Source organism: Alligator mississippiensis, chromosome 3 (genome assembly GCF_030867095.1).
Source record: "Alligator mississippiensis isolate rAllMis1 chromosome 3, rAllMis1, whole genome shotgun sequence".
Lineage (NCBI taxonomy): Eukaryota > Metazoa > Chordata > Crocodylia > Alligatoridae > Alligator > Alligator mississippiensis.
In genome coordinates, this window is record NC_081826.1 from 268,119,553 (window position 1) to 268,146,454 (window position 26,902).

The 26,902-nt window shown below is 42.6% G+C and overlaps 1 protein-coding gene across 1 annotated transcript in view; it reads left to right on the forward strand.

Annotated features, from left to right (window-relative positions):
* The window catches only part of IL6ST (interleukin 6 cytokine family signal transducer), a 63,420-nt gene that overhangs the window by 31,026 nt on the left and 5,492 nt on the right, over positions 1-26,902 (forward strand). Inside the window, exons 3-15 of the mRNA XM_014594056.3 lie at positions 1,887-2,198; positions 6,523-6,655; positions 7,449-7,609; positions 8,369-8,520; positions 10,048-10,207; positions 11,885-11,967; positions 14,712-14,931; positions 16,412-16,588; positions 17,256-17,357; positions 19,771-19,917; positions 20,928-21,068; positions 22,619-22,715; positions 24,985-25,066. Coding sequence (XP_014449542.1) covers positions 1,887-2,198; positions 6,523-6,655; positions 7,449-7,609; positions 8,369-8,520; positions 10,048-10,207; positions 11,885-11,967; positions 14,712-14,931; positions 16,412-16,588; positions 17,256-17,357; positions 19,771-19,917; positions 20,928-21,068; positions 22,619-22,715; positions 24,985-25,066 — 1,967 coding nt within the window. The remainder of the gene's footprint in view (positions 1-1,886; positions 2,199-6,522; positions 6,656-7,448; positions 7,610-8,368; positions 8,521-10,047; positions 10,208-11,884; positions 11,968-14,711; positions 14,932-16,411; positions 16,589-17,255; positions 17,358-19,770; positions 19,918-20,927; positions 21,069-22,618; positions 22,716-24,984; positions 25,067-26,902) is intronic.

Sequence of the window (26,902 nt, forward strand, 5' to 3'; positions counted from 1 at the left end):
AAGGTCTTCATTATGAGTCATAATGCCATCTTTTTATCATTCTGATTTGGTTTAAATGCAATGCCAGTTGTGGTACTTATTATATCAAAAAGCAATTCAAAAAGCAATCTGACAGGCTGAGAGATACTTTTGTAGCTTTTGTCTTCCAGTAAGGATTTCCTAGTTACTCCTGGCTTACAGTTGTGAGGTTTTTGATTTCCGTTTAGTAGAAGACAATGAATGCAAGTCAGTAGAAAGCACTATTTTCAAAACAAAACTTGAGTAATTTTTTAAGCTCTGCTAAAGGAACCTGTTCTCTGAGTTGTATGAAACTGGCTACACTTCTAGTGAGAAGTACTGTTGACCTACAGATGTCCCATGACATGACTGCTAATTTGTCACCAGCTGGCTAGAAAAACTGAATGTTCTGATGTCTTTTCAAAAGAAAAAAAAGAAACTACTGAAACCTTTTGTGGGGTTTGTTTAAGCCACTATATCAACTTCTGGTTTTGTTTAACTGAATAAAACTCAGATTTATTTGTAAAAAAATTAATAAATAATGCATATTATTTTGAAAGCTATTCTTACTGCTCCCTCGTGTTTTTAAAGCTCTTTTCCAGGAACTGAGTGGATCCAAAATAACACTAAATAGTTGAAAGTCCTTCAGTCCAGTCTCCCCATCCTTTCTGCATGTACCTGCAAACTACCATTTTAGTTCAGGTTCTTTTGCTGTTCTTGTTCCTAAAAGCTAAGCACAGTCAAAAAGCTCCAGGCTGAATCCATTCTATCTTTATAAGTTAGTCTAAGCTGCAGAGATTGAATTAAAAAACAATTGGATACACATTTACTTCCTACTCGGGGAAATGCAACCACATACCTGCACTGGCTCAGGCCAGAAGATTGGGGGTGGTGCTAGACCATGGCTCTCTGGTACATAGCCAGCATGGGCTGTGTGTTCACTTTCTCTTCCTGCTGTCCCCGAGGCCTGTGGGATTTGCAGTCCAGACTCACAGCAGCAGGACTCTTCCTGTTTCCGGACGCAGTCAGGGGCTGCTTCCAGGTACCTCCTGGGATTTGTAGTCCACAGTTGCAGCCAACAGTTAAGTCTGAGGGGGGGAAAGGGGGGGCAGGCAGTCCCTGCCTCCCCTCCCCCGCCCCATTCTCTGCTGCAGTAGACAACACAGCCTGGCCCGTGGTTGGAAAGCATGCTGGGATGCTGGGGGACTTTGATTTTTAACTTGAATCAGGAAGGGGTCTGGGACGGCAGTTTCATAAATCAGTTTGACCCAAATCAGTTAAGTTGGATACTACATTCAACTAGGTTTATCTTACACCAGTTTTGGCCATTTTGAAATTGGTTTATGTGCCCTGAACTTATGTTCTGTTACAGGGTTAAACCAGTTTTCTGATCACTTAAACTGGTTTATGTGTAACTTCTGTCCCTATCCCTCATGGGAATTGTATTGGTGTGAGCTTCCTCAGTATGTGTATTAATGATTTCCTCTTCCTTCTTTAGTTCTGCTGACCAGTAATAAAATGCTCTCAAAAGCACAAAATAAACTGACAAAATATATATTTTTTCCTATTATGAAGCAAAAGAAAAATTGCGGGCCATAAATGTCCCATGACACAATTTTTTGTGAACTTTTCGTAGCAGCCTCCTTCCTAGCTCTTATTGTCACTGATTGGCCAAGAGGGCTGCCTCTCATGCAGGAATTGCCATTTTTATAGGGTTCACAGAAACCTTATTTAGTTGCAGTTTCCACAAAAAACGTGAAATCGTGACTATGGTAGATCGCTAGTTGTTACTTGCAGTAATGCTACTATGTTAAAAATTACCTTTTAAGTATGAAGATTGCATGTGGGAAATGTTTTTAAAATTAATTGGGGGGCACTTTTTGTTTTAGGTGCAGGTGCACTTGTACAGTCATGTGGTTACATCACTCCAGAGTCTCCAGTGTTGGCCATTGGCTCCAGTTTCACAGCATGGTGCATTCTCAATGAGAGTTGCCTTGACTATGGCAATATATATGCCAGTCAGATTATATGGAAAACTAAACGTTCTGTAGTACCTAAAGAACAATATCGTGAAATAAACAGAACTGTTTCCAGCGTCACGTTCAATGACACCTCTACATTAGCCACTCCTCTGACTTGCAACATTTTAGCAGATGGACATCTTGAACAGAATATCTATGGAATTGATGTTAGATTGGGCTGTAAGTAGGGCATTTTTATTATTATTTCTCTTTGTTATGACCTAGGAAACCATTTCTGCTAATGCTTGTATGCACAGATATTCTGGTTTTCCTTTTTTTTTTATCCTTTTCAGAAAATGCTTTTCAGGGGCATGAGAGAGCACTCAGTCCTTTCTTATCTTGACCAACTCCAGAAAAATACTCCAAAAAGTAAAATAAACTAAAGCACTTTGAGAAAGGTGCCTCACAAAGTAGAAAATACATTGAGGATTTTTGATACAGGAAAGAGTCAGAAGACCTCCATGAAGCTTTGCAAAAAATGTGGGATGAGCTGAATGTGCCCCAAAACACTTTGGCTTCCTAAATTAAGTACTGTTCTTTTCCTGTGATCTAGCAAGTTGGAGACTATTCCAACATAGTTTCCTGTTTAGCTATTGCTGATTGCACCAAAAGGTAGCAAATATTTCCCTTTTCTCCTCCATCTACTAAAGAGTAGAATTAATTCCTTCAAATGTACTGGGAAAGAACGTTGACAAAAAAAAAAAAGAATGAGGCAAAGCATAAATTCAGTGCACTTTCATCAAATAAATCTGGGGTCCTTAAGGAAAACTACATGTACAAAGTGAAGCCAAATCAAACTTCTGGCTTCATTGTCTTCAATCTGTGGGCTGTAGTTGTGGCAGGGCAAGGCTACAGCAACAGCTGGGACCCAGGCTCGGTCCCCCGTAAGTGGGGTTGGGAGGAGGACTGTGGGGTTTTGGGGGTGTGTAGGGTTTGGGGGGGGATGTGGAGTTCGTGGATATGGGGTTTGCAGGGAGGTTGCCACATGCCTACCTCCCCTCACTGCAGGCACAGCCTGCCAGCAGTGTAGCACCACCTGAGACCCAGGGGTTGGACATGGCAAATGGAGCCATCCTGGCCTGCTGGCACCCTGCTTTTGGACAGAGCCAGGACAGCTCCTACAACCACCCATGGCTCCCAGCACTGCACTCAGGAGCCACGGGGAGCCATCCTGATCCTGTGTGAAGGCACATGCCAGCGGACCAGGCCAGCTCCGTTCACCATGTCCAGCCTCCGGGTCTCAGGCAGCGCTGCACCACTGGGGGGGGCTGTGCCTGCTCGGCTGATGAGCGCCCTGACGCCTGACTGGCTGCTGCTGCCAGCACCAAGGGCTGCGTGCCATAGGGTGGTGGAGGGCATGGTGGCCTCCCCCATAACCCCTCCACCTGTTGCACCCTGCATGCCAAGGCACCACACAAAACGGGACCTGCCTGTGGGGGCTGTGGCCGCAGGGCCAGTTGTCCCCACATCCTGGTTAGCAAAGAGGGCAACGGGAGCTCTAATTTTTATATCATAAATAAACCAAAAGCAAACACCAAAGCCTATAGCTATTGGAATTTATTTTTATGGTGATGATCAATGATAGGCTTCCAAATTTGCTTTAAAATTGTAAATATATCAACAAAATATGCATGTTCAGGCATGTATGCAGAGGCACAAATCTCCAGCACAAATTTATGCTGCTACTATTTGATCTTCTGCAACCACATGTGCCTGCATGTGTGAACACAGCCTGGCTGTTGTCTTCAACAAAGTGTTAGGAAAAAATAAGTTATGGGACTAAAAGGAACCTTCTAGGTCAGTCTGCTCCACTGTTGTCAGGTAACTGTATTTTATATAATCTTGACTTAGTCAGTGTTAGAGGCACCAGACCCCTTTTCACCAAAGCACTAAAACATGTTCCTTATTTTAATTGCCTGCCAGTTGAGGCCATTTTACTCCTGTTACTTTCTTACTGGCTGAGCCTCTTTCTTCCTCTCAAAAAACTATAAAAACCATTTTTAGCATTATATGCAGCATTGTCCTATAATCAGATCAGATCAATATAGTACTACTGCCCAGAGCAGATGATCCTGCGTGGCATTTTCAAGAGCCCTTGACTGCCTGGTAAGTATTTCATGGGAAGTTGGTCAAGATCAATAGTGAAATGTTTTGGAATAAGCAAATTCATATGTTCCAACAAAACAAAGCATTGTGAGACCATTCCTTTACAGTTGCCCACTTTCTCCTTCCCAACATCCCTAAAATGTTGAAAAAATGGACTTCAAATTCTTAAAATTGGGCTCTCTGAATCCATAGTTTTGAATCCAGAAGCACAATCAAAATCTTGCCTTTTAATGGAGCATGTGACCAGGTTCCATTTAGCTACAAGTATTTGCTTTTTTTTTTTTTTTTTTTTTTTTTTTTTTTTTATAGACTGACAACAAATTTTAGGCTGAGGACCATATGGTGAACCATAGGCAAAACTACCTCTGGTAAAAGGGATGCTTTTTATTTTTTAGTATTAGTGCATTTAATCTTTCTGGGCATTTCCAGATGGTGTGGCCGTGTGGTATGTGGCTCCACAAACACGTCTGCAGCACCACATACTGTGCAGTTGGGCATTCTCCGCTCTGCAAGGGTGCATTCCCCATGCACGTGCTGCTCTGGTTTGGTTTTCTTGTGGGGTTTTTTTTGACCCCCTAGATATCCATGCTGTGGCTGGCAGCCAGGCATGGCCTGGAAGGATTGTTGCAGCTGCAGCCCCAGGAGTCCCCTAGGACCTCTCGGGTAAGGCTACTGGGACCAGCACAGCACAACCCCTCCCCTACTGACCCTGGGTTAACTTGTCACATGCCAAAGCGCACATGGCATGGGCATTCCCCAGAGACAAGTAGCTGTAACACAAGGGGAGCTGCTGCTAGTTGTCCCCAGGTAACCAAACATCCGTGCTCCTCTGGACGCGCCTTCTGAGTCCTTTCTTCATTATTTAATCCTCCTCTGGGACTTTGTTAGTGCAGTAGCAGGTCTGGAACTTTCCCTGTACAGAAGTCAACAGCAAAAGGTAATAAAAGAGCTCTTTTTGCCTAAAATTAAACCTGAAAATATATGGTCATCTTATGCAGTATTAATTTGTAATTAGAATAATATGGTAACTAGGACATGCACATTTTATCCATAATGGAAAAAAGTAAGGCACTTGAGTCTCTGTCCAGAACACATTATACACATAATGAATGCTGTAGCACCTAATGATGAGAAAGTAGATTGCAATGTATGATGTTGTGACTTTTACATCACATTACTTTGGCAGAAGCAAGCTGTAAATTCAACAAAATCAGGAATATAATTGGAAACTTCTGACATTCCAGTAAGGTTTTTGAAGCTTTTCCTAAAATGATCAATTTTATAATTTGATCCAATTCTGAACAATAAACATAGAACCAAAAAGGTTGTCCATCTGTTCATCTTTTTTGGATATTTGGATTAGAAGTTAACCTATGCAGAATCCAGATTCTTCAACAATTAACCAGATTCTTTAGCAATTAACATGTCTCGTTTTGGTTATTTTTCATTGCATATTTAATTATGAAGGAAGTTAATTTTTAGCCTTCTAATAGCTCTGTTCAGCACCTTGTGTAAAATATTAACCACTGTTCATCACACTCAACTTTTTGTTAAAGCCCTACATTCAAACTCGGAGAGATTTTTGTCACCTGAAATATGGTGCATTTTCTTCCACCAGCCCCACCCCCCCCATCAAAGAAAAATGTGAGAAGTTGTATTTTATATTTCCCCAGCCAACCCTTGTGGATAATTTCATCAGAAAGTACACTCTTCAAAAACCTATTTTAGTGTAAACATAACTAAGCATTGAGTTGAGATGAAAATGTTGCAGGTTCTTTTTATCTTGGAACAAACCTACTAGTCGGGCTCTGTTCTGTGTTAATCCTATTACAATTAAAATACAGTTGCTTACAATTCCTCACTGGAGAAAGCATTTCAACACTTTATATAGTAATCTGTGAAAGTAGGAAACTCAAGTCTCCTACCACTAGTTGTGGCAGTTCCTCCACAGAGTCCCTGGGTTTCCCTCAAACCCCCTCCCCTCCCCCCCAAAGCAGAAGACAGAGAAGGGCAGGGGCAGTTGTGCCCAGAGATTTTTTTTTGTGGCAGGTGGACTGCGTGTTTGGGGCTGCAGGTTAACCCTGGGTGCAGGAACCAGATGTGGCTTACAGGCTTCCCGTTGGACAACTCTGCTCTACCCCATCCCAGATTTGTGTTCTTCCAAGTTGTGTAATCCTACTATTACAGACATTCTCAAAACATCTGTGCATTACAGTGCATTTATGAGATTACATGTACCATCTCCTCCTATTTAGCTCCTGCTAAATACAATAGCAGATAAGTACTTTTTTTTCAAATGTTTGCTTATATAAAGACAGTTGAGTTTTATCACTGCTTTTTCATTGGACTGAAATGCCTCAGTACGACTGAATTTACGTTAATATTTTTTTTAATGCAGTGCCCCCTGAGAAACCTGAAAATTTGAGTTGCATTGTGCATCAAACATCAAGAAGTAGATTTTCTATGAATTGTACCTGGAATCCTGGACGAGCTACTTTCCTGGACACCGAATTCTGGTTAAGAACTCGATGGTGAGTACCTCTGCAACAGGCAGGTATAAAGCAACTATTGTTCTGTAGGCTTAAAAAAGACTCAGTATTTTTTATTTCTGAGTTTTTTGTAAAGGGTTTGAGAGAAGTATTTTGAGTTATAAATTAGTAAATCTAAATGTCTGGACCTGCTGCAGTATATGGTTTGGATTGTTTGAGGACCACTTAAGCTTACCTCGGGTGTACATTTTTTCAAGACAGAATACATAGGAATGAGAAGTCTATTTTACTGTAGTACTGGATCAATACAAGCTGTTTATAGTACTAATTTGAATTGGACTTAAGCTGTTATGCTATGTTTTACCTGAGTTTTAGCATTGCTAATGTTCACTCCATACCATGTCTCAGTCTGACACTGTTCTGTAAACAGTCAGAGATGCTGACCAAATGCCATGTATTGTCTGTCTGCTAACCAAGAGGAATAAAACTATAATAGAAAAAATAATGATTATCTAATCTAATGAATTAAAGGTTATTTAACCCTAGAGAAATACGGCTAGTATTCTGATTCTTGGTTAAAGCTTTGTTTAAAATATTTTGTTTTAGTCTCTCTTTCAAGTAGTACTTCTAGCTTTAAAAAAACAGTTATGTACTACAGAATTAAAGGCTGTTAGACTTGTAGTTACCCCTAACCTTGAAGAAAATAAGAATTTTTAACCTCTCATTATGGGGCTACTTCTTCCATGTTTTTATTAATCACTTTTGAGATCCTGGAATGGAGAGTGCTTCACAGAAACACTCTGTTCTAAGCCTTGTTTTTATTCTTTTCATGTAGGCCTCAAGAAACCTTTAATGACTGCAAAGCAGCAGTTGTAAATAATTCATGTCTCATTCCTGATGTCCAGTTCTTTGTTAACCTGGAGGTCTGGGTGGAAGCTAAGAATGATCTTGGGATGATGGAATCTGAGCACCTTCTTTTTGATCCTGTAGACATGGGTAATTATGTAGTTCTGCTTAAGACTTGAATACTGGAGCAATACAAGAGAATTAACTACCACAACAATTGTTGTTGAAGAAGTACAATTAACATTTGTTTCAATGTAAAAAACTTTCTATAGTTGACAACAATGTAGAGATTTGTAATCGGAACAGTAGCATCCTGTGAATTAGATCATGAGCTGTGCTGGGCACGGGTCTTTGGAGTGAAATAACATTGACTTTTTACTGTTAGCCACACTCCAGGCCAGTCACCAGCATAAAATGTACGAGCTTGTTGTATCTGCCAGTTGCTCTTGAATGGCTTTGCTGAAAGCTGCACATTGCCCTTGTATAGCGATGGCCAAATTAAGTTCCTCTGAGATTGGAGTGTCACTGTAGAAGCCGCTAAAGAAGATTCCCTAAGCAGAAAGAGTGCTGTTGTTGCATTTATACTAGCAGCAGCCTATAGCATATGTTTTGAGTAGCTGTATGTTAAGACCTAGAATCTGGCCTCTTTGTTTCTGAGACAGGAAAATTGCTGATATCATTCAGCTCTTCCCCAGTACACCAATATTTCTCTTTTTCTTTTTGTTTTCCCCTAATCATTCTTACTGTTTAGTGATTAGTCTAGACTCTTTAGATTTAAAAATGAAATAAAGCAAAATAGATGAATCTCCAAAGCTATAAAAATGTCAAGTATGTAAATGCCATGCTTCAAACCATATGTGAAGTAATACAATGCTATGTTGGGTGATTCAGTAACTTGTTTTCTTCTAGTGAAACCTCTGCCTCCACAGAATTTATCAGTCACTTCAGGAATACTACCCACTGTGTTGAAACTGTCATGGGAGAATCGAATTATACCAGCAGAGATGGAGCTGAAATTCAATATTCTATACAAGATCAGTGACAGCCCAGATTGGATGGAAGTAAGTTACCTGAAATGTTTTAATGCAGTGATTCTCAACCTTTTTAGACTTAAGGCACCCCTTGGTAAATACCTTCTCTTTGTTGTCTTGTTTCAGATCTCGGTAACCTGTCTTTTCCCTTCAGTATATGCACAAGATCACCATAAACATAACATTAAATAAAACACACTTTAGGCAAAAAGGTAGCTTTTCTAGGAATAGCAAAGTAAATTTTTTCCTCTAATTTTAGCTGCAAGTTTGACCTACTGAAGAACACGAAATCTTTCACAGTGCTTGAGGGTTCCAAGTGAGCTTATTAAACTCACAGCCATTCTTTTCCCATGTGAGGAACTCCCAATGGCTAATGTAGGCTAGCTCAGCATGTTTGCTGTCCCAGAATTTGCATGAGTGACTGCCTCACTTCTTCCTTGTCCACTCTTGAGTATAAACATATGAGCCAAGTGAGACGCATAATAAAAGCATATGAGCATTATGATCACAGTGACGTTTTGAGGGCTTCCTACTTGCTTGCTTTCTGTTCCACTGATTTCATCTGTAGTCAGTGGGCAGGAAAAAGAACCATGTTGTAAAAATTTAAATGGCAGGACATGATGCCTGTAATGTAGATGTTGTTCAGGTTCTGTGCAGTTGATTTATTCTAAGGATAATAGTTTTCAGGGACAGTTGCAAACTGTTTTCTGTTTGCCACTGCAGCAATATGAATATTAATGTGAATGGTAATAAAGGCAAGTAACTCCAAGGTTTTCACTTAATCAGCATTCCAAATCTTAACAAAAAACTTTAGTTAACACATATTTCAGGTAGGATTTGTATGAATTGGGGTGGCCATGCTTAATAAGAAATGACAAAGCAATGAGGGAACTATGAAAAAGTATCCTAACCATACATAACTTCTTGAGGAGGGATGAGGAAACTTTTGTCATGCATTTTCATTAATGAAAAACATGAGATGCATGAAAACTGATAAAGGGGGTTTTAGTTGTAGTCGTGTTGGTGTATGGACATAGGCAAACAAGGTTCTTCGAGTAGGTGTGATATCTTTTATTAGACCAAATAAATAGTTGGAGAAATTGTTCTTTCTCCCTATTACCTGAGAAGGGTGTTTGTTCCCAAAAGCTTGCAAAGAATAATTTTCCAACTATTTAGTTGGTCTAATAAGTTATCACATCTACCCAAAGAACCTTGTCTGAAAACTAATAAGAAATTTGGAATGTAGACAATTAGAATTAATGAGATGGGCTAGAACGTGGGTAAATAACTGTTCATTTATGCCTCCTCTGTGTGTGTGTGTGTGTGTGTGTGTGTGTGTGTGTGTGCGCGCGCGCGCACAGACACGATATATTTTGCACCAAAATTAGTTTCATGCTAATGAAAACACATGGAAGTCAAAAGAGCAGAATAATAACTAAAATTTCAACTGATGACTTAAGTATATAATCAAGGTTGTAGAGTTCTGTGAATTACAAATAGAGCTTAACTGATCCTGCTTTTTGGTCAGTAACACTAGAAGACTTTTTCTCATCACAGGTTCCACCTGAAGATACAGCTTCCACAAGAACTTCGTTCACTGTTCAAGGCCTTAAGCCTTACACAGAGTATGTGTTTTCGCTTCGGTGTATGAAGAGAGATGGACTGGGCTATTGGAGTGACAGGAGTGAAGAAAAGAGTGGGGTCACAATTGAAGATAGTAAGTAATGAACTGGATGTCCAGTTACCTAAACTAACACAAATTGTCATGCATGAGCATATATAATCTGCCTGAAACAGTGCACCCCTTGTAAACATTGATCATGAGGGAAATTCAGCTGGGTTCCTCTTACTTAATCATGTGACCTAAATATTCTACATGACCAGCTACTCCTAAAGGTGACTGAAATAGCTAAATGCAAGAGATCTAGGTATTGAGGATTATTTAGTCTATAGAAGAGAACAAAGAAGGATTTGATGTCTTTAAATAGGCTAGGCATGTCAAACTCACCTTATGTCCCAGGCTGGATCCAGCCTGGGGCATGGAGAAGCAGTGTCAGCAGCTCTGGGTCTGACCCAGGGCACACAGCAGCAACTCTGGCCCCCACTGCATACCCCACAGGGGCTAGCTGCTGGCAGCCATGGAGGTTGGGCCTTGGTAGTGGTGATGGGAAAAGTGGCCAAAGTGTGACCTGAGCTGTGTCAACCCTCATTCACCCTTTTTTCCCACCAGTTGTCAAGGGCCAGAGAATCTGGGGTCCTTGGGAATTCAGGCCCCCCCAAATTCCAGTAGCTCGGCAGACTGGGTAGAGCAGCCCCACAGGCTATATGTTTGACTCCCCTAAAATACCTGGCGGATGCTTATAAGAAGATTGTAATAGATTCTCTCTAGCTGCAAGGGAAAGGATAAGAAATAACTCTTAAATTGCAGGAAGAAAAATTTAGGAAGAACTTTCTAATCATGAGGTTTGATTAAGCATTGGAACAGATAACATAAAAGTCTTGTGGAATCCCTTTCCTTGAAAATTTTTAAGAGGTTAGACAAATATTTGTATGGAATAGTTTAAACAGGGATAATTCTGCCTTGAGTAAAAGGTGGGACTAGATGACCTTCTTAGGTCCTTTCCAGCCCCACTTTTTTCTGATACTAAACTAGTAATGCTGGGAACAGCCAAGTCTAGAGAAGAGGCTCGTAATAAACTTCTGATAAGCAGTTCTTAGAAAACAGAGTCCCAAAAACAAGCTATAGTGTGTGTTTGGTTTTGATAATACAGCATGTATATTTCATTTGGAAGATGTTAGCAGTGTTTTCCTGCTGTTGCTTTAAATGATTTTTGGCTGGGATAGAAGTTTTATTATGCCTTGGTTTGCATGAAGTGTTCAGCAAGGGAGTGTCTACAAGGTTCCCTTCCTGAGAGAGAGCAGGGAAGGGTGTACGACTTTTTAATTTAAGGACCATTCCTTCTTACAAGCTGGTTATAAATGTGTTAAGACAGACATGCATGTAATGTGGCATGCTCACTTTTACAACAAATAGTGGTAGCAGTGATTTTGAACACTTTTTAAAATAGAGCTCACTTGGAATAATTTTTGAGATAGCAACCAGTAAAAATACCTGAAGACTCTAGAAGGTTGCCTTCTTAAAGATGCCTTTATACACCATGAGGACCTTACCCAGAGTGGCTCAACACTGCTTCAAGAAATCTTGTCATATTATTTCAGACAACCATCTTTAAGGGTTTGTGGGGGTAGTTTGGTAGTATTGCAGAGTTTTCAAGGACATAGTGAAACTGCGATCTGAGTTGGATACAGGAAGGTAGTGATAAAGTGAATTTCATTTTAAAATAAAATGAGGAAAACATCCATATATATATTTTAATTATTTGTCGCCCATCAGGACCATCTAAAGGGCCACCCCTATGGCGGAAGATAGATACTTCTCACTCACCAGCCTCCTGGACTGTGCACCTCATGTGGAAGGTTAGCAGAGGGGTTAAAAATGTGTGTTTGACTTACAAAAGGCTAAGGCTTGTCTGTTTTTCAATTTAATTACTTTTCTTTGTGAAAACAAATCAATTCTATCACCTAACAGAACTTGAATAGATTTATTAGGGTAGTCCAAGTGTTTTAATGATCAGTACATGACACAAGTTTTCTATATTATGCAATTGGTATTTTCATGAACATGCTCATGTGTACAAGTGTGGATAGAAAAATACAGCTATTGTCTCTCGTTCTATGTGATCTGGATGTGGCCATTTAGATGTCTGCAATGCCACATACTGCATGTTCATTTGTTCTCCATGCTGCAAGGGAGCAGTGCAGAGGGTTTTTCAACCCCTGGATATACAGGGGTCAAAAAAACCCATGAGAACAACAACAAAAAAAAGCAGAGCAGCACACACAGCAACAGCATGCACCATCTGAAGCCAGAGCCTGGCTGGCCAGAGCCACACTCTGCTGCTAGCCAGGCTCTGTGCAGCAGGATAGCCACTGTTGCAGCCCCAAAAGGCCCCCAGGACCCCAGGTAAGGCTGCTGGGGCTAGCTCAGTACTGGCTTCAAGCTCCCCTACCCACCCAGGGCAACTTGCTGCATACCAGAAAATGCATGGCACAGGCATTCCTGAGGGACTTGTCCCTAGGGATCTAAACGTCCACGCACATCTGGAGACCGCCATGACGTGTAACTGGCATACAAAGGACATTTTCTGTCTGAGAATCTGACTTCCAACTAACAGATGTCAGTCTGATCTCTCCAGGAGGGGAAAAAAGGTTTCAGATTCAAAAGTATACATCGAAGGGCAGCAGCATTTTTGGTTGGAGTGCCAAAAATACCCCAGTCCTGACCCAGTGGTGACGCACTGGGGGTGGTGAGAGCATCAGTACATCCCCTGTCGGCCAGTGTTCCTGGGCAGGGGGGGCTGGTGCCACAGTCCCGTCCGTCCATCATCATCCCCCCCCCCCCCCCCCCCCGCACCATCTGGGGAGTAGGGGCTCACTCAGAAGTGTCAGCAGCGGGATTGGCTGCGGGACACTGACCGCCGCTGCCCCCCCCCCCCCCCCCGAAGCATCAGTTGCCCATGCCCTGACCCATGCCTTGACTTGGCGTACGAGGAGCAGGCTTCTGGGGAGCTGCAAGGGGCCCAGTCCTTGTTGCTGGCAGCAGCTGCACACACTCTTCCAGGCGGACATTGGGGGAGGGGCCAGGGTTGCACTACCCTGGCCCCTTCCCTGCCTTGCAGCCTGAGGTGCACATGAAGTCACTGCTAGCATTGAACCAGTGCTGGTGCTCCAGAGCCTGGTAGTACAGTGCTGCCCAGAACCCAAGCTGGCAGGGGGCATATATGCCTACAGGCAATAGTGGGGAAGGGGCCCTGGGCCCTTTCCTGCCGTCTGCTTGGAGGCGCACATGCAGCTGCCACCACAGAGCCAGTGCCTCCCGGCTGCCTACCACAGCCAGCCCAGGCTCTGGGCAGCTGTAGCAAACAGCCAGCAGGCTGCAAGCAGGCGCACTGAGCTGGTGCTCCAGAGCAGCTCCAGGTGGACATCATTGGAGGGCCTGGTTAGAATCTCGGACAGAAACTGTTCTCTGTATGCCAGTTATACATCATGGCCAGGTCTAGATGCCTCGGGTCCCTCCCCCACTGTCTGCCCAGAGGCATGCAAGCAGCCACTGCCACCAGTGTCTAAGCGGGGCTCTGAAGCCCAGTCCAGCTGTTTTGCAGCCTCCCGGCTGCAGCCAACCCAAGCTCTGGGCAGCTGTTACCGGCCCCAGGGCCTGGGCTGTTTACAGCAGGGCTTGCAGCCTCCCAGCCACCTGCTGCAAGCAGCCTATGTGGCTGGCAACAGCCGCCAAGAGCCCAGGCTGGCTGTGGCATGCTGTGCAAAATGGTGTTGCCTGCCATACTCTGGCACACGTGCTGGGGGTTGCTGACAGCTGGAATACACAATTGAAGCTGTAGGAGCTATTATGTACTCTTGTTCATTTTATTGGATTACAAACTGGTAAATCCAAATATGAAACATATAGGTCAGATTTGTCATATAATGAAAGGACCATGGTTTTTCCTGCAATAGTAAGGAAAATGCATTCCTCTGCAAGAACCTTAGATTAGTTAGTATCCAGCCTGTTTCAGAAACTTAGGTTCAGTATAATGCCAATGCAGTGCTTTTATGATCAATATTCTTTCCTCTTTAATTTATCTGTTATTAGCTCTATTGGGAGAGGAGAGAACGCCAACTATTTATTCTAAAATAGTATTACTCTTCCTGTCACTATTGATTTTACAGTTACACTGCAACACACCCCTTCTAAGGACTTTACTGAGAGGCCTTGCACAGAATTGATGTGCCACTTTCTTCTCATCTGTTCTCTCATCCTTCCAGCCCTGTGTCTCCTAAATTATGATTAGGATTTTGGTGTAGCTGAAAAGAAGGAATATTACAAATGTAGAGGTGGTGTCTGATTCTTATTTCTGAAGAACTGAAATTTATTTATTGCCATTTTGCATTCTAATGCATCACTAACACTAAAGCTGTAACACATTTTATTACTTCAGTAGGGATTTTAGCATAAGTAAGATGTTCAGGGTAAAATCGTTTCTTATGTGTACGTTATGGAAACATACAGGAATTGTGCATGCAAAAAACACAGTAATCTGCTTAAATGACTGCTTAATACTTTTTTGGTTTAAAATCAGTAAAAGTAAACTACTTTATAATAGGAGCTTGATCATTATGAAGCCAATGGGATAATCTTGCATTACGAAGTGACTATCAAAGCAAGATCGCCTCTGTCACGACCACTTGAAAAACACAGTGTTAACACCACAAACTTGACTTTAGAGTTACCAAAGGGGACATATGATGTAACAGTGACTGCTCATAACAGCGTTGGTTCATCTCCTGCATCGGTTTTACTTATCCCAGCAAGCAACTCAAAAGGTTAGTGACTTACTTTGCTGCTTTTTTTTTATAGTTGCAAATACAAACTCTTTAAATGTTACAGGTAATGGTAAACATGAAGTGCATAATGACTTCTGCTTACATTCTTGGTGCTTAAACTAATACATTACCTGAATAAATATGCACATGCCTTGTTTACAGGCCCTTCTTGAATCATCAGTCACTTTTTTTCAATTGTATAAATTGTAGCTTGAGAGTCGGATAGTTTCTCACCTTTTCTCACAGTGATTGTACTACCACAAGACATTTCTGCAGCAACTGCTCCATTAAATGAAAATAATTCTGTGTATCTTTGAATGGATTAAGCATTCTTTTCTCAATGGACAGGTGGGGGTTTTTTTTTTGTTTTGTTTTTTTCCTCTCTTTGGATTTATTCCCTTGCTATCCATTTGGTGCTCTTCTATGCTGCTTTGCACTTCCTTCAGTACTTTTTTGTCACCTCTTTATTTTCTTCCTTCACACATGCTGCCCCATCACTTTGTCTTTTTCCTTCCCACTTCCCTAGACATGATGCCTGGAAGCATTCATTCACTTTTTCCACTTACTATTTGCTTAGGTAATTACTCATTATCACCTTTTATTCTGTAGGAATAGCACCTGGTATAGAAAAATTAAGCTCCTCCTTATTTCTAGCACCTAAGGTCTACAGACTCTTGCATTAAGTGGACTGAATGGTCAAGCAGCTAGAGATGAGATGCAGCATCATATGACTTGCTGCTCTCTACTCTACAAACAAGGTGTGGTCCAAAGAGCAGTTTTGAGGACCACTTTGTTAAATAAATGGCAGTGGTATGAATGAAACATCCACTGTTTTTGCTGCTGTTAGCCACTAGTATGGAAAGGATCTGAAGCGTTGTTTCTGAAAAGCAATAAAATACAAGCTAGGGCTCTTTCAGTAGGGAAGGAACACAATGCAGTATTTTCCTCAGCCTTGTTGTACTAGCTTTTTAATATCAGAAGATGTTACGCTAAGGGTATTTAGCGTTGTTTAGCAGCAGTGAATCAAGTGAATGGCATGTTTTGTCCACAAGGCTGGGAGCCAAGAACTAAAGTCTGATTCTAGGTCTGCCACTGACTGCTGATTTCTTCTGTTGATATTGCATCACCTTTTCTATGATAGGTGGTTACTTACTGCAGGAAGTTTAGATGGCATATAGTACTGCCCTCTTGAAATGCTAAGTAATAATTTTAATGTACCCAAAAACATTTAGTTTAGCCCTTGAAGATTCAGAAATTCTGGTTAATCGCTCTTAAGTGTGCACTACAAAATTCCATCAAAGTGGCTCTTATGTGCTTAGTAAAGCTTTACTAATATTGATGGCTTGATTTACTTTAAACTGGGGCCAGATTTAACAGCATCTTACACACACAAAAAAAAAAAAAGCTAGTGCAAATGCCTTTGCGCACTGGAGATCTTGTGTATATGAATTATTCCCAGCAACCTTCTTTCTCATTTTAGCTTCTGTGAAAAATGTTAGAGCAGCTCCTCATGCTGGCAGGCTGTGGGTACACTGGATTGCTCCCAACAGCCATGTGGCGAAGTATGTGATTGAATGGTATGAGATGTCTAATAATTCCAGCTATGTCACTGAATGGCAGCAGGAGCCTGGCAGTTCTCAGAGCACATTTCTAAAAGGTATTTGACTTAATATGTTAAAATATGTAAAGATTATAGAACCCAGAGTAGTTAATTTGGGAAACCTTATTGGGATGTGGTAGAAGCTGGTTTGTTTTGGATGCATTTGATGCATCTACCAACCATAAGTAAGAGGGAGAAGGTATTGTGCTGCTGTGTGAAGAGCATGTTGCTTACTGGCTGTTAATGTTGATTAGCATTTGGCTTTGGGACAGAAATGTCAAATACGGCTTTACAGGAAATCAAAACTATGGGAATATTTAAGTTTTTGAAACTGAATCATTACCATATGATATACGATAGCATGACAGTTTATTAGGAAATGCATGAAACCACATCTAATCCTACGTTTTCAACATACTATAACATTGTTACTGAACTCAGTAACTGCAGAATTTCAGAAAATATACGTTATGCTTTCTGAGACTTGCATTTTAAAATTCTTTCAAGATCTGTTTTTTTAAGAATGCTTTTGTTAATAGGTTTTGTGGGACTTTGTTTTCATTACAATTTTGGGCCTAGATTTGTCTCTTGATTGGCTTACTGGTAATAGGTCTGGAAGACACCATTCAACTAATTAAGATGCATTCCCAATGCATTTTTTAAACTCAAGTAAATGAATTGGTATTGATGAGGTGTGTTTTATCTTTTAAAATCCTTGCATTAGGAGATATAAAACCATTCAAGTGTTACCAGATAACTGTGTATCCATTGTATGCTGATGGTCAAGGAAATGGTCAATCTACAAAAGCTTATCTTAAGCAGGACTGTAAGTACAAAGATCCAGCCCTAACTGTCATAAACCACCTTTTTGACTGACTTTCTATAAAGTGGGCTTACTAGGGCACATGGCCCATCCCCATGCACATGTGCAAGATTGTATCTCTGTTGTACACTTAACTGTGTTAATGGCTTTTTCCTGCCTGTAGTTTTCAGACACCTTTTTTTAAAATGTAGGCTTCCCCTACTTCCTTTAAACAGTTTCCCTTTCTTGATACCAAGAAGTATTTCCTGAATCTAAAGTTTTTCCTCTCTCAACTTCATCCACAGATTTTCCTACCCATTACACTTTATTTACTCTTTCCTCTGTTATCATTATTCCTGAAGGTAATTTGTGGGCTGTTCCTTAATTGTTATTCCTTATATCATTCTTTCCAGGTTCATATTTTGGTGCTCTTAATTGGAGTTAGCTTCAACTTACTAATAAGTAAGGCCAGGATTGGGATCACAGGGCAGTGACAGCACAGGGCCAGGGCAGCCATGATCTGCTCCCCATGTGCCCCTGCCCACGGAATGGGTGCCAATCACAGGGTGGCACAGGGCAGAGCCATGATCCCCTGCTTAGGGCCCTAGCCCCACACTGTCACCACCCCGCAATCCTGATCCCAGCTCCATCTGCCCATCCTGCTCCTGGATGCTATTCCCTACCTGCCTACAGCCCCATCCCATCTGCCTGGCCATGCACCCTGCCTGTTTGTCTCAAGCCAGTTTCCATAAAGACCCTGCCCACCCACTCCATCCAGCCCCCTGGTGGTGGATGTAGGGCAGATGGGTCAGGCTGCCCAGGCAGCAGGTTCAAGTCTAGCAGCAGCAGCTGGAAGGAGCTGCTGCTGCTGCAGGGAGTGCTGGGAAGCAAGTCTGGCCACTGCCCTGTTGGAAGCCCAGGGGCAGCAGGTCAGGCCACACACTGTGGCCCAGGCCTGCATCTATACCTGAACCAGGCAGGGCCAAGAGAACCACTACAGGCCAGCCAGAATCTCTTGGCTGGCTAGATCCAGCCCATGGGCCATATTTTGCCCACCCCTGCTCTGAGGTAAGCCAGGGTATGAACTTGCAGTGTGTCAGTTAATCTGCTTGAACAGCCCATGTGCATGCTGTTAACCTGCTGTAAATGGTTGCGGTAACTTGCCCCAATTTCAAGGAAAAATAAGCTATCTTACATTTTTCCATGAGATAAGAGTATGCACGTGAGCATTAATTGCAGAGTAAGCATTCACACCCTAACTTACCTTTTTTGTGCAGCCATCCTGTTAGAAATTAAATTATACCCTTCCGTCTCTGCATTTTCATCTAGTTTACAGTGTGTGAATGGTAAATTTTAAGTGGTTGTGATTCCCAAAATTATTCTTCTTTAGTAATTTAAGATTAGTACCTTTACCAGATGATCTTGTGCTTTTTCACTGTTCTCTGACTTTTCAGTAAATTAGCATTTCTATGCAGTTTTTTCGTTTGTTTGCTTGTTATAGATTTCATACACATAAGGGGCTGGAAGGGACCTCAAGAGATCTTTGGGTCCAGCTCCTCCCCCCCTCCCCCCCCACCCCGCTATAGGTGGGAAGTCAGCTGGGATCAAGTGACTCCAGCTGTGGTTGTTTTTTGAAGGAATCCAGAGTAGATGCTTGCACCACCTCTGGGGGGAGTTTGTTCCATACCCTGGACACATGCACCGTAAATAGCTTCTTTGAGTATTTAAAAAAAAAAAAAAAAGTCTAAATTGGCCTTCCTAGAGTTTACTGTGGCCGTTAGACCTTGTTATCCCTTGGGGAGCTCTGGTGAACACATGTTATCTCAGGTCCTGATGTACCCCTCTTACGAAGTTGTAGGCTGCCACAAAGTCCCCCTGAGCCTTCTCTTCTCCAGACTGGAGTCCCAAGTCCCTCAGCCTCTCCTTGTACAGCCTTCCCTCCAGGCCTTGGATCATATGAGTGGCTCTCTTCTGGACTCTCTCAAGCTTCTCTACATCCTTCCTGAAGTGGGGGGCCCAGTACTGGACACACAGTACTCCAGCTGCGATCTCACCAGGGCCAAGTAAAGCGGGAGGATGACTTCCCTGGTTTTGCTTGAGATGCATTGGTGGATGTACATCAGAGTTTAGTTAGCTTTGTCCGCCACCGCATCACGTTATACTTGGGTATTTTGCCCCCTTTGACTTTTGAGTTTTACATTTTCCAGGTTAGCCATTATTTCCTTCGAGGACAGGGGAGAGATGTTTTAAAATAATTTTTAACTGTCCAAACTTTTTCTTTATTTTCATGTTGAACCCAGGAATTTGCCATGTACCTATAATATATTATATAATAATTTCAAGCAAAAAAATGCATTTTGTAGGTAACTTCTAGGTAATGTTGACCAGACTTTTTATACTGATGATGTGTACACTAATTGTGGTCTTCCATTTACAGATCCTGTAAAAGGACCAACCATTCAGACAAAAAAAGTAGGAAAAACTGAAGCTATTTTAACATGGAAGCATCTCTCAGTGGATGATCAAAATGGGTTTATCAAAAACTACATTATCTTTTACAAAACTATCAGTGGGAATGAAACAGGTAATCATTTACAGAGCTTAACATTAACATTTATTTCTTTGACTGTTATCTTTTGGAAGTGTTACTGATCACTGCCAGCAGGAAAAGCAAGACTAAAAGCTCCATGCTTTTAATCTGCCTGCAGTTCCAGCCTGTGGAAAGGAGACAGTGGAAACCCTATGGCTTTGCTTATGGCAGCAGAAAAAAACACAATGATTCTAAGTGCTTAGTGGTCCAGAGCATACCTTAGTGTTCAGCTCACCTTCATAAAGAAGACTGAGTGGTGACTCGGTACTATCTGTACTATTGGAACAGGGATCAGACATCTGATTCTTGAGCTGCTTAACCTAGAGCAGTGGTATAACAAAAGCAAGCTAGACAAATCCAAAATGGAAATAAGGTCTGTGATTTTTAACATTGAGGATAATTAATTCTTAAAATCCACTCTTGTTCCTGGTATCCTGGAAATATTTCAAACTGCTTGGCATAATGAACAAAATCCTCTAGTTTAGCAACAGTAGGGTCTAATATCACAATTCTTTGGTGAAATCCTGTAGTCTGCATTGAGCATGTTATCAGCAGGTTATAGTTAAATAGGTTTAACTAATTAAATGGCCTTTAAAAAAGGGTCAGACCCTTTTTCCTACAGTAGTCAGAGCTAGAGAATCACAATTAAAAGATTTATTATCCTAAACTTCACTGTGCAGCTACACTGTTGGGTTTGAGGGTGGCTTTAGCTTTTTCAGTGCCTTTCTGGAACATATGAATAGATAACTGCAGACCAGCACGGAGTTAAGTCTTTTATACAGAACAAAGAAACTAAATCATTTGTTTTGACTTAGAAAACCTGTGTGGGTCTACCTTGTCATGATTACTTTCATCACTGACACACAAAATGTCCTGTTAATTTTGTCTTGGATGCCTTGTTTTTTATAGATGTAGCGTACACATTTAGTACATCTGCAGAGCTGGAGCTTTTTTATTTAAACTACCAAAAAGATATGTAAAAATGTTTCCCCTTTATCTTCCAGCTGCGAAGGTGGATCCTTCCAAAACGGAATATACCCTCTCTTCCCTATCCAGTGACACTTTGTACACAGTGCGGATGGCAGCATATACAGAAGTAGGAGGCAAAAGTGGTCCTGTATTTACATTCACTACACAAAAGTTTGGTAAGAATTAATTATGCAGATTATGGGACCTGGTTTTAGAAGCATTCATGAAACTGTTTACTGACTACAGCTATGGTGATCCTGGTGCTCCAAAACCAGATAGAGGCTTGTTGTGCAAAGTGCTTTACAGATGTTTTAAAGAATGTTCTTCCCTCTAAGCCCTTTGTAACCCTAAATTATAAGTTATAATAAATAAGGTATGACCAGAGAGGAAAAGGTAGCGTGTGAAGATTTTTCATTGTTTTGCCTTAGAGTAGTACTATTGTGTATGGTAACAACACATTTCTATATTCACTCTTGGGTCCGTTCTGGTCACTGCCATGTGGAATTTCCAGGTTTTACCTGCAGTCATGGTGGTAATGTGCACACTCTAAATCAGGCCCATGATTTCAAAGAAAGGTTCATACAATCAGTGTATTCTCAGCCGGAACGGAAACAATGTTAGAATACATACATAGCAGTGTTAAACTAATGTATATGTGTACCAGTGTGTTTTGACATTATTCATATGTAATCTAAGGACAAATGAGGAGAATAATGAAAGCTAAAATGTGCAGTGTGATGACAACTGTACAGTTTTTCCCTCATGTTATCACAGCAGCTTCTGCAAATATTGGAGACATTTGAGGAACTTGAAAGACTATAAAGCCTAGTGTTGGTGTTTCTGAGAGTCTAGACACTTTGCAGGTGCCAACCAATAGCAGCCTTTTGTTTCTTTGTCACCAATTTGTGGTGCCATTCCCAGGACTGAGATGTCTTTTTCTAGCTTTCCACCAATGCTCTCTGATATGCTGAGATATGAAACCTCACTGGCTTAAGAACTAGTATTTAGTAGTTTACTTACTAGCTTGTTGCTGTGCTGCATCTTATTTATAGCTGGGGAGGTTGCAGACTAGATAACCAACAGCTTGTACAGGACTGAAGTGGCCAATCAGCTTGAGGCCAGGCTAGTGATTGCATTTGCATGTGTACTGCTGTGGGCAGTCCTGACACTGGTAAATAAGCATGATCTGAGTAATGACATAGACAAAGCCTTTGTAAATAGGTTGCAAGTGGCATGTGCAAGGTACACTGCTTTTTTTATTTCACAGTTCCACCTGATGCTCTGAATGACTGGAAAGGCAAACCACCTAACCAAAGAAAGGGAGTCCCATCTTGCAGAGCAGTTAGTAGGGACAGGGTTGAAAACAGCTTGTTGAGGCAGCTAGCAGACCACCAACCTATGACATTCATGCAAGTGCCTGAACATCGATCCAGTATAAAATTACTCCTGATTCCATCAGGAGTAAAATCTCCAGAACAACTCACCACTTAATGACACAATTGCTTGTATGAATGCAACCAAGGTTATGCTGCTGAGTAGTGAAGTCTTCAGGTCCACGTACAGGTCCACATCATTGCATGTACTGGCTGTAGGTTCCTCCTCCTTCCCCCTTTCTGCCCCCAGACTCCCTGCCTTTCTGAATGATTGATTGTTTTTGGAAACGGTTACTGTTGAGCATGTGAACTAAACTTCATCTTTCTTCCCCCCCCCCCCCCCTTCTGTTTAGGAAAGGGAGAAATTGAAGCCATAGTCGTACCTGTGTGTCTAGCATTCCTGATGAGTGTCCTTTTGGGAGTTTTGTTCTTTTTTAACAAACGGGACTTGTAAGTACAAATTTTGTGATGAAGTGAGACTCTTTGAGCATGATGGAGGGACAGTAATGTTTCAGTGTGAATAGAGGAATGTCCCATGGATATTATTTGTCACTTTCCACTCTTACTCTGTTGCAACTAAAAAACTAAACCTGTCCAGACACTACAGGCCTGCCAGTTAACCCAGTACAAAAAAGAAGGCATAGTGGTGCATATTCCATAACTTTGCCTGAGCCAGATGAGGATTATCCCTGAAAGAATCAGGGGTGAAACTCCAGTGGAATAAGTTACACCAGTTTGTCTGTTTACAGGAGGTGTGGGCAAACTACAGCCCATGGGCTGAATCTGACCCACCAGCTGATTGGACCTAGCCCACAGCTGCCCCTGTGGGGCATTGAATGGGGCTAAGCCCCACCCAGGGCAGCCTGTGCTCTGCACCCACCTAATGGCCCCAGCCAGTGTGCACAGCTTCCCAGTGGAGCTGCTTTTGGTGTGGCTGCAGCCTCCCAGCTACTATAGGCTCCCTCTGCCTCCAGCAGCTCCCCTTCCTCTGGCCCCTGCTACTCCTGCCCCAGCAGGTAGGGCTCTAGCTCCTAGCCACCTTCCACTCACCTGTGGGCAACCAAGTGGGGGAAGATGGCTGGGAGCTGGAGCCCTGCACACCTGGGCCAGGAGCTGCTCGCTGCATCTCCCTTTGCCCCTACTTGGAGCAGCACAACAGGAGCCAGAGGAGGAGGAGCTGCTGAAGGCAGGGGAACTGAGCAATACCCAGGTGGCTGCAGGCACAGCAGGGGCTTCCCCAGGCAAGAGCAGGTGGGGCTCAGCCCCAGTTGATGGGGAGGTGGTAACTACACTGATAAGTGCACTGCCCAGGAGCACTCTGCTGCACATGACCTCTGCCCCCACCCCCCTGTATTCCTCCCCACACCCTCAGCCAGCTCTTGGGACCTAGCACATGAGCAGCCCACCCCCCACTTGCACATAATACACATACCCTATGCCACCCCCCACATACCATACACAATATGCAAGAGTAAGACATTATATTGAACTGGTATGCTGCCTCTATATATGCTACTCAAAAAACATAAATCAGGACAAATATTATTTTTTCATAGATTTCATAAACATTAGGGCTGGAAGGGACCTCGAAGATCATCGAGTCCAGCCCCCTGCCCCAAGGTCAGGAAGTCAGCTGGGGTCATAGGATCCCAGCAAGATAAGCATCCAGTTTGCTCTTGAAGGTGTTCAATGTAGGCGCTTGAACCACCTCTGGTGGCAGGCTGTTCCAGACCTTGGGGGCTCGGACAGTAAAGAAATCCTTCCTTATGGCCAGCCTGAAACGGTCTTGTAGTAGTTTGTGACCATTCAACCTAGTCGTCATCCCTTGGGGCGCTCTGGTGAACAAACATTCCCCCAGGTACTGGTGGTCACCCCTGATTAACTTATAGGTGGCCATCAGATCACCCCTGAGCCTGCGCTTTTCAAATAAAATTAAAATGTTGTGGTGGCTGTTTTTTTTTGTTTTTTTTTTTTATTTTATTAGCATGGGATTTGTTTTTTATCTATAATTTGTTAAAATCTTCTGAAAGATTTTGTGTGCAGCCCTCAACAGCTTACGAAAACATTAAGTGGCCTGGCCCACCAGCCAAATAATTGCCCATTCTACATCCATTCTGGGGCAGCAGTTTGGTAAAGGCAGTTAAGCTGTTACCTGCCACCTTGTGGCAAGATGCAATAACAGCTGCCAGTTGTGCAACTGTCCCAGTATTGCTGCACATCTGTCCATAGCAAATGCTGAGGTAAAACAAGTATGAGGAGGGAAATGGGCCTGTGCTTCTCCTGAAGAGATGGGGATTTCTAGCTCAATAATTGACAGCAGTTGAGAGCTACTTTTTAACGTTCATATGTTTAAGAGTTCAGTGCATTATAAAACACTAACTTCTCTTTCCAGCCCTTGGTTTTCACTATATGCTGATGTTCTGGATCAACCAACTGCTTCCTTACTGAATTCTTTACAGCTAACTAAAAACTTGTGGTCCTTGTAATAAAATGACTTACTATAAGGAACAACTTGGAAAAAGAGAGGTGTTAAGGGTACTGTGCAAACAAGTACACCAGACATCAAATGGGACAGGACAAAATTAGCCTCCCTAGAGCTTCTGTCAAATAGGAGTCTGATGGGCCAATACTGTATGTGAGGAATGCAAAGCAGGACTCAGCTCAGGTTAAGAGTTCAGGGTTCAAGAAATATATTTTTCAATGTTTTTATTCTCCACAGAATTAAAAAGTATATCTGGCCAAACGTGCCTGATCCTTCCAAGAGTAACATTGCTCAGTGGTCCCCTCAAGCTCCAGCGAAGGTAAGGATTAGCTTTTTCTGAACCTTTCGTAATAAACTGACCAGTAGGAGCTCCTGTGTCAGAAGACCTCATTTTCTTGCCTTTTAATCCTATGACCTAGGATTCTGTGAAATACATTAAGATTCACATGAATGGTATCTTAGGTGCAAGGTGCTCAAAGCCCAAATAAGAACTTGATGCAGTGCATCTAATACACATTTTCATAGACTTGAAGGTTTGGGGCATGGTTCTGCTTCCTTTCTTGTTTACTGTAAAGTCAAAGAGGTTATATTATTGCAAAACCATTTTTAGGAAATGGAATAAAAATTGAAAATGCACATAAGCTATCTGTAAATAAGATACATAGATGTTACTTGCAGGACGACTGCATGGTGGTTGAACAAGGGAAATTGTGGTCAAGGTCTTGGGGCAAACTTCTACAAATAGTGTTGAGATATTTAATATGCCATAAGAAATGTCAGTGCCTCTGACATATAAGGCCTTAATTTCAAATGTTTCTTTTCTTATAATGGATGGTATTGGGTTCTTCTACCGTACCATAAAAGAGTAATGATGTCTGACTCCCCCTGCTGGAATCCATGGTTCTAAAATGGGGGCAGACAAAATACCTCCTGTGGGCTGGATCCAGTCCACCAAGTCTTTCTATTGGGCCCACAGGGCCACTTGAAAATGTAGGTAGCCATTGGCAGGTAATAGCTGTCTATCTGAAAGCCAACAAGGCGCTGGCAGCACAAGGTGCCAGCTACAACAGCAAGTGGCTCAGGCTCTAGTTGCGATGCAACCAACTCGCCCTGCCCCACTCCCAGAAGCTGCTAGAGACTAGAAGCTTCTGGCTAGCTGACGTTTCTGCCCTGGTGACCCTGTGGCTGTTCCCCAGCCCTCCCTTGTTCTAGAGTTGAAATGCAGGTAAGAACCAGTGGGGTGGGGGCAGGGTGGGCATGGAGGCATGGAGCTGGCCTAGCCTGATGTTGCGGGACTTCCTGTGGTTCTGACACTAGCATGCCACTAAGCTGGGCCAGCTCCCTGCTGTGCCATGTAGATCTCAGCCTTATAGCCAAAACCACATTGTGCCAGGACGGCCCCATGCTGTGCCACATGGGTCCCAGCCTTGCAGTCAGGAACCACATGCTGCTGGGAGGGGATGGGACAGCTCCATGCCACTCCACATAGATTGTGGCCATGCAGCAGGGAACTGTATGCTGCCAGGACAGGCTGGACCTGGCCAGGCTGGTTCTATACTGCACCATGCGGGTCCTAGCCCTGCAGCTGGGAACCACGCAGCACAGCAGTGAGTCATCCCAGGCTGTCCCATCCTCTCCTGACAGCATGCAGTTCCCCACTGCGTGTCTGGCACCCATGTGGCACAGAGGGACCAGGCTGGCTCCATGATGCTCCATGTGGGTTCCGGCCTTGCAGCTGGAACAGTGTTGTGCTGGGATGGGCCAGGCTGGCCCCATGCCGCACCATATGGGTCCTGGCCTTGCAGTTGGGAACTCCATGCTGTGGCTAGAATGGGACCTCCCAGCACCCCCACCATAACCCACATACCCACAGCACTCCACTCCCACTCTCCAGTCACCCTGCCCCCATATGTACCCTCTTATCCCCTGTACCCAATATATAAGAGTAAGAGTGTATTTTTAGCTATTATGTAATCACTTCTAGATACACTGTGCCAACACGCACAAATCAGGACACAATGTTTTTTAAATAAAATTTTAAAAAGTTATAGGAGATGTTGGGGGGGGGATGGGGGTTGGTTTTCGGGTTCGTGGTGGTTTTTTGGTTTTTTTAGTATATGATTTGAATTTTGGTTTTTTTTCCTAGTTTCAAGAT